Raw genomic sequence first — 13,596 nt, forward strand, 5'->3', positions numbered from 1 at the left:
TTCACTCACGTCTTTCAAAATAAAAGTCTTGCATCAGAAAAACATAGAATTATGTCTGTTGTTGTTTCTTTGACTGCAACCCACTTAAAACGGTCTGGCGACCCACCAGTTGAGAAACTATTCATTCTTTGAAGGGATATCCATTGTTAGTAACTATTGAAATAACTGAATTAATAATTGGTTAATTAATAAATTGAATTAAACTTAAAGTGAATGCACAAATTAATTAATACAAAAATTAATACACAAATCATCGTTCTTCTGTACAAATCGCTGGGGCCTTCAGGGGGATTGTTTTGGACCCTCTGTACTCAGTCCCATCTTTTCTCCTGCTAGTGACACCAACTAGAGGTCAAACTGATTAGTTAGCTGGTCGTTTAGATCTGCCACTTGTCAATACTTTGTGTTGGAGTTGACTCGTGAATCACATTATTTCAGTTGCTCTTGCTCTTCACATGAACATTCCTCTGTCATCAGCTTTGTATAAAGATTACAAGAGCTCACACATTGCAGAATTGGACATTTGCACACACATACACATTCATGTGCTCATATTTATTTGTGAAAATAAGATGCAACATATCCATGTATAAATGTTACTATTATGTAATGTATTTGGATTGTTCTGTGATTATTACAGTTTTGAGTGTAATAATCAGGGGCTGGAATGTAGTAGCTGGAAAGATTAGTCTTTCATTTAGAAATTTTGTCACTTCCACTTGTTAGTCCACATCACATGGACATACTAGGAGTGTATTTACTTGAGAGTTTTCCGGTGTTATGAGTTATGAGTAGTTGGGACGCTCATTTTCAGTTGACCGTTTTGTTTTGTTTTATTTTCATTTTAAGGTGTCCTTGTTACAGTGGAATTATAAATTTAAGTACCGAGTAATATTAATTAACTGTAGTATTACTGTAGTCCGAAATTCTTGTCCGAAATTTTCGCACGTAAAATAAATAAATAAATACGACCTCACATTGTGTCAATCACGTTTACTTGAATCTTTGAATCTGAATCTGAATCTGAATCTTTTGTCCGTCATAAATTTTTTTGGATTGGGTTCGATTTTCTGTGTTTTTCGCATCTGTAGCAAGCATTTTGAGAGATGTTTTGACAATTCAGAGCCACTGAATGACGAATACGAAAAAACGCATACAAAAATGTTGGACTCAGTGTGCAAGGACCTTTACCCTAAACTCTGCAAGACTGTGGCCATCCAGGAACTAAGTTTGGCACCCCTGGTTTAATCTGAACCACCTTGAAACTAAGCGAACATTACCCAAAAGCTAACAGAAACTAGTTTTGAAAGATTGAAAGATTTCATTTAAGAAATGAAAATATTTTAAGCCAAAGCCAAGAACCTGCTGCTGGTATCTTGCTCAGGGGACTAAACTTTGTGCTCTTTTTTTTCTTTAGGTTAGGCCAAAGACCCTCATTCCAGACAGCCTTCCCCACAGCCCATGCCGAGAGCAGCAGTCCAGTCAAACGCTGGTCGTGCCGCAGAGCATGTCTGTGGTCAGCCCAAAAAGCCAAGGCGCATCTTTGCCAACTGCCAACAGCACCTTCAGTCACGAGCGACTGTCCAGCGGGCAGGAACAGAGTTCCTCATCGCCCTTGTGTGTGCCGAGTGCGTCCACAGCCTCCGCCAGCCCAGGGGTGGCATATGCCATCATCTCTGCAGCCTCGCCGGCCGCCCATGGGGTGTCAGGAATAACTGAGGCCATCAAAGTGCAACCGTTGATTTTCAGCCCAGACAGCAAGGTCTGAAGATCCCTTATCACCTACTTGCCTAATAATGCTCCGCCTTAAACTTCCATGATGCTGTTATTGTCACTCTATGACTAATTATAAATTTAGATGCCCAGAATACTGTTCAGTTGATCTGTTTAAGAGGTTTAATGTGTGTATGCAGGTTATAATCATTCAGCCACAGATTCCCAGCTACTGCAAGAGCTCTCCAGCTTCACAAACTGACAGTCCTGTGAAGGAGCCAAGCCCTGACCCCTCGACCCCAGCCAAAAAGCTGGAGGATCCAGAGGTACACACACAACTTGTCTTGACTGTTAGCACAAAGTCTGGTCCACATTACAGGTAATTCTTGACAAGAAGAGATTGACCTGATTGGCATGGAAAATAACCAATTACATCAGTATTGTAGTACTCAAGTCCAGACCTCAACTAAAGTCTGTGTGAAGTCCGAGTCCAAAACCATATTTTCTATGACTAGTTGAGACCAGGTTGTTCGAGTCCAAGTCCAGGCTGTCCAAATTCTCCTGAAAGTAGGGTGTTGGTCTCGAACTTGAGTCAGAGTTTGGTCTTGTCTGGACTTGAGTGCAACAACACTGAATTAGATGCCATTCATTTACCAAACTGCTAGTCCTATGCATGGCCAGTCTATCGCAGAATCACAGTTCATATATGTGGAATATACATTTGAGTATATCTTGTTACTAATGCCTCAAGCAAAACTCTCCCTTGAATTCAAGATATGCTATTATCCTCAAAAACTTTTGTAAAATTGAGTGACTGGTTCTTAAAAACTGATCATTGTAGAATTTTTATACCTTGTAATTGTAAATTTGCATGTGGCCAATCAAATTAGAGGTTGCCAGATCGAGAAATGTCAGTTTTGAGTAGGGCTGCCCCCGACTAAAGATTTTCCTAGTCGACTATCAGTCGTTCTATAGCCTCAACATCGTTTGAAAATTCAAAAAAGCTAATAATTAAAATATATAGAAGCAAACTGAAACACTACAACAATATGGAGAATTAGGCTATACCTGACTCCCCATCGCTATTTTTGTCCTCCAATCTCAGTCTTCTCATATTATGAGAAAGGAACACTATTTTGTCCACATTGTCAGAGAGAAGTGAACTCTGTGTCTAAAGCACTATGATGGCATAGACGTGGAAGTTAAAGACAAGTTTTTAATGTTGTTTATATATCTATGTGGTATTTTTAATATGTTTTAAGACAAATAATGTGCAAATTGCTCAACACCATTGCTGAGTATTTTCTCTCTAAAACTGCAGTGAAAAAAAAAAGAGTCTCAAAAACACGGTTTGAAATCGACGATGTTTCTTGCATCACAAACTACCTTGTAACCAACTCCACCACATGGGGGGCGGGTTTTACCATATCGAAGGAGGGGTATCTCAAGAAAAGCCAGGGTATCCCGGTATATTTTACATATTACCACATGGATCAATGTCACATGTCAATGCGTGACTTTGCCAATTCCTGTGGATTATTATTTTTTTGACTAATCGACTAATTCAAATTTAGTCTCTTCTCGTTGACTAACGTTTAGACGACTATTAGGAGGGCAGCCCTAGTTTTGGGTGCAGTATGAATCAGACAGTCAGTGAAAGAACTGTTGCCAGTGTTTGCCCATGTTGTCAAGTGAAATAAGTCTAGAAGAGCAAGACTAAAGTTAACATGGAACATTGAATACTGCTTAATGTATTAACTTAATTAACCTTCTCTCCTACAGAAAATTGCCTTCATGGTCGGGCTAGGCCTGGTCACTACAGAACACTTGGAGGGTGAGTTATGTGTAAAATGTAAAAAAGATGGATATATGGAGCTAAATATTTAGATATATGGAGCCTAAATATCAATAGACTGATGTCAAAATGTATTTTATTGTTAAGGACATTTTGTGGTGCTGTCTGATACAATTAAAAATAGTTTTAATGATGGTTAATTGTTTTGATAGTAGTTATCTTGGAGAAATATGTTTAGTTAAATGAAAAAAATGAATTATTCATATCGGGGACAAAAAAACCTCACAATCAGTCAATATTAGTGGTGTATGTTCATCTGCTGCATGACTGTGTGTGTTGAATTGGTTTGAAATACATACCAGTTCAAATGTTCCATCATGTGTGATGTTGCGAATTACCTTCAAATTCATATTTTGATTATTCTGAATTCTACTCAACTCTGAATGAAACAGTGAAACACAGAAACAAACTAAAACTGAGATGTTGGGGTGTAAAGATTCATCATAGATGGTGTTTTTGTTTGAATCAGAGATCCAGAGTAAACGGCAGGAAAGGAAAAGGCGAAGCACAGCTAACCCTGCATACAGCGGACTGTTTGAACCAGAGGTCTGTCTGCCAGTCATAATTCCTTTAAATAATCACTTCATTTTAGGACTGTTCATTTGTAAACATCTTGTATCTTGCTTTTCAGCGCAAACGACTCGCATCCAATTACCTGAACAGTGGCATGTTTCTGTCGGCGAGAGGTAAAATAGATTTCTGCTTCTGTCAAAAATGAGCTGAAAAATAATGCATGGAAAACAGAAACATGTTTGAACAGAATGAATTAAATGCGCACATTCACCAAGTGCTCATGTTTGAATTAGTTGTTTAACAGGTTGTTAAACCAAACACTCACTGCTTTAACTTGCTAAACACATGCCAGCACTGCTGTTGAACTGGAATAACCCTAATAACACAGTCTTGTCAGTGTGACGCTACTAACCTGCTGTCTGCTTTCACATGCTAGACTCTGAGGAGCTTTGCTGGAAGGTACGTCTATACTCTAACATCACTCTGTGTGTGTGAATCTCATGTGGCAAGTAAAGATAACGTTTTTGATATGTTTTTAACAGGGTTTAAATATGTACAAAAATGACCAAAATATATTCGGAAAACGTGAATTCTTTCATCATTTGGGCTGCGTTTACACTGCAAGTCTTAATGTACATATCAGGGTCCGTATTCATAAAGAATCTTAATGCAAAGAGTAGCTCCTAGTGACAAAATTCTAAGAAAATTCTTAGAAATGTGGGCGTTTACTCTTAAAATTAAAGAAAAAATCCTAGTAAAGAAAAAAGTAATTCAGAAAGCATCTTAACCCTTAAAAGAGGTCTTAAGGTCAAAATTGTTAGGAGCACGGACGAGGACTTTTAAGAGGCTTAAGAGTTTCTTTAGCAGAGGAGAAAATGGCAGAAAGACGAAGAGGGAGAAGAAATGTGTTGCAGACAATGGATGACAGTGAGTTAATAAGACGCTATAGATTAGATCGTGCAGGGATCATGTTTGTGACTGATCTTATTAGAGACACGCTAACATCTCCGAAACAGCACAGAAATGCCATAGCGTCAGAAATGAAAATAATCACTACATTACGATATTTGACAACTGGGAAAATTCCATGTTTGATACATTAAAACCAACATTCAAACCACCACTTAAATAGACATGCCAGCAATCAGTGTAATTGGAAAGAGTGGAACAATTTTTATCATTCTAAGCCAATCAAATACCTTATAGGAAATTAACAGCATGGTCAATAAAAAAAAAAAAGGATTTAAATACACATATATAATATATAATGTGTGTGTGTGTGTGTGTGTGTGTGTGTGTGTGTGTGTGTGTGTGTGTGTGTGTGTGTGTGTGAGAACGGTCAAATAGGAAAAATGACGCATGTAATTTCAAAGTGAAGGCTTAGAATAGACCCTATACTTAAAATCACTTTTTTTTGTCCTTCTTGGACAACCAACCAATCACAGTCTTCAAAAGATTGTGTCGTACATAGCAACGGGGTCAACCCCGCCTCCTTGCTAAGATGAAAGTTTTTGTCTTTTCCTTACTCAGAGTTGCTCTCAGATCGGTCCCGAATCGCTTTTAAGCTAAGACTCCTACGTAAAAGTTTTTAAGCTAAATTAAGAGTTTTCTTAGAGGATTCTTAGAATCTTTATGAATACGGGCCCTGATCTTTTACCATATCTGATTTTTCGTTTTGACCGTTTACATTCACTTAAGACACGACTGGTATCCGATATCTGTGTTTACATTAATCCCTCCCCAAAATGATTCTGTTGGTGATCACTTTACTATGCGACATGGTTGACCCTCGGGTTTTGAATAGGTTTTTGAATCGGATAGCGTGCAGATTTTTGTGTTTACATGTCCAACGTCAGATCAGATGTGAGTAAAAATTCTTTTTTTTTTGTGCCAGTGTAAACGCAGCCTTACTGCATTCATCCATACCTGTTTGAGTTTTTTTGTGTGGAAAACATACACAAACAAATTTACTGTTTGGGTTCTTTATGCTTTAAATACAATTGAGGAAAGCTGCAATATTCAGTTCCCGGGCTAAGTGCAAATCCCCCCCAAAACAATACAACTAATTAAGTAAAATGACCATTGCATACCATTTAATACTATAAAGACAATCCAGTTAAGTCTTTATTTACGTACTTTATTACGTTTTTATTTTAAGTACTGTACAAGTCTAGTCAAAAATTATTTAGATTTTGTTTCAGACATTTAAATACACATAAGTACTAATTAAAACATTTTTATTTGTAAAAAAATAAAAATTTAAACATAATTTGACAACGTGTTTTATTCACGTCAGACACGTATTGTGTTGGTAACTTTCATGTGACACATTAATGCATTGCCATGGAAAAGGTAACATGATAATGGACTCCTAATCATGCAGAGGGCTTAGTTTGAATTTTTTTTTTTTTTTAAATGTATATATTTTTTTTTTACAGTTTAACATGTTTTGCATGTGAAAAAGTTAATAGTTAATTGTTCAAATAAAATGGACATTTTAAGAATTGCTGACAACTTGTGTGGTGTGTTTCTGTAAATGTGTGTGACACAGGAGGAGCTGCAGCATGATGATCACTGTGCAGTGTGTAAACAGGAAGGAGATCTTCAGCCGTGCCACACCTGTACCCGCGCCTACCACCCCGACTGCCTCAACCCACCTCTCAAAACTGCCACCCGGGGCATCTGGATGTGTCCCAAGTGCCAGAAGAAAGTATGCTTCTCTTTTTTTCGAATACACATTTTAAAGATCCCAACAGCACAGGGAAATCTGCAAGACATCTATTGATCAAGTCAAGTCAAGTCACCTTTATAGCGCTTTATACAATACAGATTGTTTCAAAGCAGCTTTAGAGTGAAAATAATGCATTTCGGCTGTTGTTCAGCTGAAGTCAGTTCAGTGTTGTGTCTATTTTAGTCTTATGTAGTTATCAAAGTAAGTTGATTTTTGTTTTAAGGATATTTCGATATTTTTACTAGAAGGTTCTTTAACCTAATAAGACAAAGACAATCTGCTAATATTCTCTGTTCTGTTTTCTTTTGAAGGTTTTGAACAAAGATAACTTGTCTTGGCCACAGAACTTCATCCAGTCGTATGTTACACATAAAACAGGTGAGCTGTCAAAGAAATATAAATCACTAGCTCTTCTCAGGACTCTGTTCTCAGTGATGATGATGATGATGATGATGATGATGATGATGTTGTGTGTGTTTGTGCAGTGAGAGAGGAGGAACGCAGGAAGCTAATGAGGAGAAACACTGAGCTGAAACTCGAGTGTGAACATCTGAGCGAAGAGGACCAGAGACTCTGCAGTTCTTTCTCTGTAAGTAACTGAGCTAAATGGGGCTGGGTTGCCATGTAGAGAACACAGTTTTAATCGATCTTCACTTTAACGATCCCAATTGTGATTCAACTGCGAAAGACGACTGGTCAATAAAACAACAATCGATATCGCATCTGAATTGAGTGCTTGTGTGAATCAGAACTGATTCAAATCATGAAATCTGTGTCAATACCCAGCCCAGGTGCTAAACTTCTCAAATAAGTATTTAATGTTGTACTGGTTTAGTTTTTTTAATTAGCATGCTCTACTAGTTTTGTTTAGCATAAATGTATGTGTTCATGTTGCTGTCACCCTAAATGTGCTGCGTAACTTGGTCTTTTTCAAAACAACATTTCTTTTTGTAAAAAAGTACAAGATTTGCAAGATAATCTTGCAAAGTTTGCAAGATTATAAACATTCTATCAGGTAAGAAATAATACATTATAACACCTTTATCTATGTGATTTAAATATGATTTAGATATACCTTTTGAAATGTAACAGGGTTGACATTAATAGTCTTGAAAAAACTACAGTGTGCTTCCTAGAAAAATAAATTATGGTAATAGGGTTGCATTTAAAAAAAAAGAGGAGACGAAGACTGCATCTGAAATTGTGTACTGTATAATAGGTATACTACATTTGATTTGAAATTCGGACGTACTACATCCACCATGTTGTCATTATCATGTGACCTACGGCGTCAGTTACGTCACTTCCCTGCCAATCCCGTGGCCTCATGGGATAGTAAAGTGCCCATCGAATGCACACTTCAGAATCTCGTAGTAGTAGGTCATTCGGACATGCTACTCGTTTCTATTTAAATACTATTTATATATACTATAATACATACTGTTTTTCACCTACTATCTAGTAGGCCTATGGAAGTAGGCATATTTGGACACAGCGTAACTGTTCTTTTCCCAAAAGGACGATGTCATCATTATGACAGTTTTATTTATTTTTGGAATATATTTTTTTACTTTTATTAGGGTAAAATATGGTTTGATGCATACCTGAAGCAACTCAAAAAAGATGAACATAGAATAACGTTAACTTATTATTCACCTCAGATTAAAAGTTAGCAATTTCTGTACCACTAGCATCACCAAAGAGAATGACAAAAAAAAAGGGGTTTCCGAATCTTCCATCAAACCGATAGTCCTGCCCCAAAACACACGCCATTGGTTGAACCGGTGTTGCTGTGTCAGCTGTTTTCAGCAAAATCGAAGTGAATGATTTGAATTTTGTGCTCAACAGAAATGCATTGAGCAGAAGGAGCGACTCCTGGGTCAGCAGCAGGAGACTCAGGCATCCCTGGAGCGTCTCAAGACTCTGATTCGACTCATCCAGCGAGACCAGATGATTCAAGTGACTATGACGGCCACAACCACCACCGGAGCATCGCTGCTCTCGCTGCCGTGGATCAAAGCCGCGGACAGCAGCACCAGCACCACAGCGCCCACTACTGGCCCCTCCGCAGTACTGCACAAAAGCGTGCTTCAGCCGCAAGGAAACAACTGACCCCGAACCCACACAAACACAAGATCACCACAGACGGTGATATCCAACCGATGTGCATTTTCTTCTGGTAATGTCTTACCAAAAAAATAATGGGAAAATTTGAAAAAGAAAAAAAAGAAATAAGCGTCACTCGATTCATAAGTATTTTTTAAAGCCAACACACACAGTGCTCACAAGATTTTTTTTTTACCCACTGTTTTTTAATGTATTATTTTTCTTGGCCTTAATGTATTTATGACTAGATTACAATGCTGTTGCAAATATATGAAATAAGTATTCTACATAGAAACATTTCTTATTATGCTTTGCGTTTTTTTTTTACTGGGGTTTGGTGTGTGCGTTTCGGGGGGGAATAATTGTTCACATTTTGTTATTGAGAGGGTTAGCATAGTTATAGTTGAAGACAAGCGACATATGAAATGGAGAGCACTGTACATTGATATATCCGAATAGATGCTCGTTTGCATTTTCCGAAAGAACAATGTTTGCCATAATAATTCAGGTTAAAGCGAGACAGGGAAATGTTTTCATTTTGTTCATTTTGTGTGTACTTGCGAGCGTACAAACATAAAAAAACAAACAAACAACAACAACAAAAAATAATTTTTCAGTATTAATAGAGATAAAAGAACAAAGTATTTAAGATAACAACAGAATTTAGCCTTTTTAGTGACGAATTTAGTATTTTCATGCTGATGCCTGTTAATAATTTCAAACTAGTATTGGAGAGAGGGATCGTTGTACATATATGATTTTTTTTCTTCTTCTTTTTTTTGGCTGTCCCAACAACAGAAACGAAAAAGGCCATTTGAGTTCTTTGAGTGCCTGATCCCGGAATCCAAAAACGTTTATTTTGTCTCCCCACCATATAAAATATGCCAAAAACCCTGAGTGTTTTTGTACCGTTATCTGTATAACGTTTCCATCTCATCTTGCTCTCTTGTCTGTTTTTACTTTTCACTGAAGTGTTGAATCACATTTTCATTTACTAATCTCACGTCACTCCAAGGATACCACAAGTTGCATTATTATTATTATTATTTTTAATTGTTAGAAGTGAACACTGCCTGATGAATAAAAATAAAGAATTCATATCTAAAACACTCAATGGGGGAAAATAGGAGATCATTTGAATGGTGGAGGGAAAGTTTAGCATGTTCATCTGAATGGTTTGTCTTCCTGCGTGGTTCGAAAACAGACGCCACATCTTTGATGAAGTTACAACTTTAACACAACGCAAAAGCGCAAATAACCAGTTGCACACAGTTAAGTACAGCACTATCATTCTAAACAAAGGAGATCGCAGTAAAGAATTTATTTAGTGTTAAATAATGGATAACACCATCTGTGTGTACATTTAAGGGCTAACAAACATGTATTTAACCACAGTCAGAATAATTTTCCCCCTTTCAGTTTAAAAGGAATATCTACTGAATTCATATGCAGCTAAATTATTGTTACACTTGGTAGTGTCTGTCTTTTGTGTAGCATTTCTATGAAGTCTGGATATGTAATGCAATATTGTGTTGTAACACTACAGTTCAGTTATACATGTTAACATATGCAATTGCATTAACGTTTATGAGCTTACAATTAATTGTATTTTTACAGCATTTATTAATCTTTGTTATTTATGTAATTTATAAATGTATACAATTGTTCTTTGTTAGTTCCTACAATCTGGAATTAAACAAATTTGTTAACTTAACTATAGCTTTTTATTGCTGCAATTATAGGTTAAATCAAGTTATATGTATGTAGAAATTAAATTCCACCAAGATTAATAAATGTTGTAAAAATGTTCATTGTTAATTCATGTTACCCAATGTTAAAATGTACAGCTTTACTGTAAAGTGTAACTTATACATTTCCACAAATTCTAATACTTATTAATGGTCTAATACTTATTACAATGCATTAAAACAAGATCAACACAAAATATTATGTCAAAGTATAACCATAAATGGGTATGTATTGTATATATGTATACAGACATCATAAAAAGTGCTGTTTGTTTTTGTTTTCTTGACAAACTTTAAATCTCATCCCACAGAATGTTTCATTCAGGTCCTGTATTGTCATATTCAGAATGTAATCGAATGCATATCATCTGTTGAATCGTTTCATAACAGTCGCTCCTGCTGAGTACAGACTGCAGACCTAATTATTTTCTTAACAAGCTTCTTTCATGTTTTCCAGTAAAATAGGTACATTTGCCTAATTTACTTTATACTTCTTTTCAGACAATAATTCTAAATTTTTTTTTTTTTTTATCTTGCTCTACAGCTGTTTAAATGTTTTTATTGGAAAACAAGACAACGCTGATTGAGAAAATGAGTGGGATTTGATGTTATCAGCCCTTTCCATGAATACATGAAATGTTTAAATGAAACTATATCAGTGCTCTGTTCTTCATATCACTTCCATCTACATTGCGACACGTCCCTGATTTCTGTTGACCCGTTGTGGCCCGTGTTCCTCAGATATCTTCAGATATCCATTTCCGGGAGAAACTGTGCAGTGCTTATACAGATCTATTTTACTACACTCAACACTGCGTTGAACAAAAAAACAAATTATATTCTTTTATCAAGGAACAAATGACGGAAGACAAAAAATGACAATTTTTTTTTATTGTTTGCTAATTATGCATTTTGACTTGGCTTGCAATATGTGACGTGTCCTTTTGCAATGGAGAAGGAAGCAAAGCGAAGGAGATAAGACAACACAGAGGTGTTTAGCTAGATGTCTTTGGACTGTGTTTTTCTTTGTCATTTTGAAGGGGACTGTCCAGTGGATAGTACAAATAGAAGAGTGTTTGTCTTACATATGCCAATGTAGTTTTTACATCATCTAATGATCTATTAAAGTTGATTGATGGAAGTTCATCAATTGTAAGAGTTGTCTTGCTTTTTTGTGCTTTGGAGGATTATGGAAAAATTAGGTACAATATTAAATGTGTGTTAAGGATTATTACAGATGTTAAGATGGTAACACTTTATTTCGATGGTCAGCTTTACACATTATACTCACAATAAGTAGGTCTAACTTTGCAACTACATCAGCTCAGTCATGAGAGTATTAGTAGACTGTCTGCTTAACATCTGCTAACACTTTATTTTGATGCTCCTCAGACATTCTACTTACTAAAAGTTACTTTACAAGTATTTCAACTTATTCTAGTCAAGTCACCTTCATTTATATAACGCTTTTTACAACACAGATTGTTTCAAAGCATCTGTGCAGTGATAATAGGAAATTAATGCAACAAAGATTGTTTTGGTTGTATAGCAACTCTAGAAGCAAGTCATTGTCCAGCTAAAGTTTTTGATTGATTCATTTCCGTTGTAAAAATCATTAGTTATTAACTTAAGGGCTGCTTACATGACACCATTTCAATTGAAAACTTTTATTCTCGCCGTTCATTTACCCGACAATAGCATTTTGGTGGCCTGAGAAGAAGTGATACTGTTATCAGCTCTGTACAAACTTAAAAAACATGAACCTGTGAAAATGGTGACGGCATGCACATGCGTATTACGTGTTTAGTCTATAGACATGCACGTTTAAAGGAATACTTCAACTTTTGGGGATTTTAGCTTATTCACCGTATCCCCCAGAGTTAAATAAGTCCATACATACCTTTTTCATCTCCGTGCATGCTGTAAGTCTGTTTGACGCACCCCCCGCTAGCCTAGCTTAGCACAAAGACTGGATGTAAATGGCTACAGCTAGCATACTAATCCCAATAAGTGACAAAATAACGCCAACATTTTCCAATTTACATGTTGTGATTTGTATAGTCACAGTGTGTACAAATAACAAGGTCATATGAGACACAACCATTTTTTAAACGTTTAAATACTGGGAACTATTTTCTCAGAAGGCGAAGCACTGCTACTTGGGCGGAGTGATTAGCGCAGCACCCGAGAAGCGCCGTGGTGAGGAGCAGAGAGTTCGCTCAGAGTTGGAGTAATAGAGTCAGCAATTACTAGATGGTAAATGCAAAGTTTACAATCATGGGTGTTCGCTGTATTGTAAAGAGCTGCGACAATAAACGGGAGACCAGGTAATACCATGATGTTTCATAGAATTCCAACCAAAAACGCTGACCTGATGAATCAATGGCTACTTGCTCTGGATATAGATCCAAACACACCTGTAGATATCATCAAGGACTATCGCGTTTGCTCAGAACATTTCACTGAAGACGACTATTTTGAAAAAATGGAATTTGCCACACGGACCATGAAACGTGTGCTGAAGGATACGGCCATCCCATCCATCGATAGTAAAGACAGGACAAAGTGGATCACCTGCGGCTGCGGTATGTGTTCCGTTATGTTTTTAGATGACTAGCCTACTGTTACAGTGACATTAGCTAGATGTAATTTAACCTTAGTGACACTATTACATGAATAGGGTGCTCACTACTATAACAGTTGTTCCGAGTGCATTTGCACTCCCAGACCTGCACGCTCAGACACCAGCGCTTCCTCTATTGGGTTAGTCACGTTGGTTTTGTAGACGGAACGGCACTTCTTGGGTGCTGCGCTAATCACTCCGCCCAAGTAGCAGTGCTTCGCCTTCTGAGAAAATAGTTCCCAGTATTTAAACGTTTAAAAAATGGCTGTCTCATATGACCTTGTTATTTGTACACACTGTGACTATA

At 36.9% G+C, this 13,596-nt stretch overlaps 1 protein-coding gene across 1 annotated transcript in view; it reads left to right on the forward strand.

Annotated features, from left to right (window-relative positions):
• The window catches only part of phf21b (PHD finger protein 21B), a 56,340-nt gene extending 44,528 nt beyond the window's left edge, over positions 1–11,812 (forward strand). The window contains exons 4-13 of the mRNA XM_082167431.1: positions 1,418–1,762; positions 1,914–2,039; positions 3,496–3,547; positions 4,038–4,114; positions 4,200–4,254; positions 4,518–4,540; positions 6,633–6,791; positions 7,124–7,190; positions 7,298–7,401; positions 8,661–11,812. Coding sequence (XP_082023557.1) covers positions 1,418–1,762; positions 1,914–2,039; positions 3,496–3,547; positions 4,038–4,114; positions 4,200–4,254; positions 4,518–4,540; positions 6,633–6,791; positions 7,124–7,190; positions 7,298–7,401; positions 8,661–8,924 — 1,272 coding nt within the window. The 3' untranslated portion in view covers positions 8,925–11,812. The remainder of the gene's footprint in view (positions 1–1,417; positions 1,763–1,913; positions 2,040–3,495; positions 3,548–4,037; positions 4,115–4,199; positions 4,255–4,517; positions 4,541–6,632; positions 6,792–7,123; positions 7,191–7,297; positions 7,402–8,660) is intronic.
• Positions 11,813–13,596: the final 1,784 nt, after the last annotated feature.

This window comes from Leuciscus leuciscus, assembly GCF_965113295.1.
Source record: "Leuciscus leuciscus genome assembly, chromosome: 4".
NCBI lineage: Eukaryota > Metazoa > Chordata > Actinopteri > Cypriniformes > Leuciscidae > Leuciscus > Leuciscus leuciscus.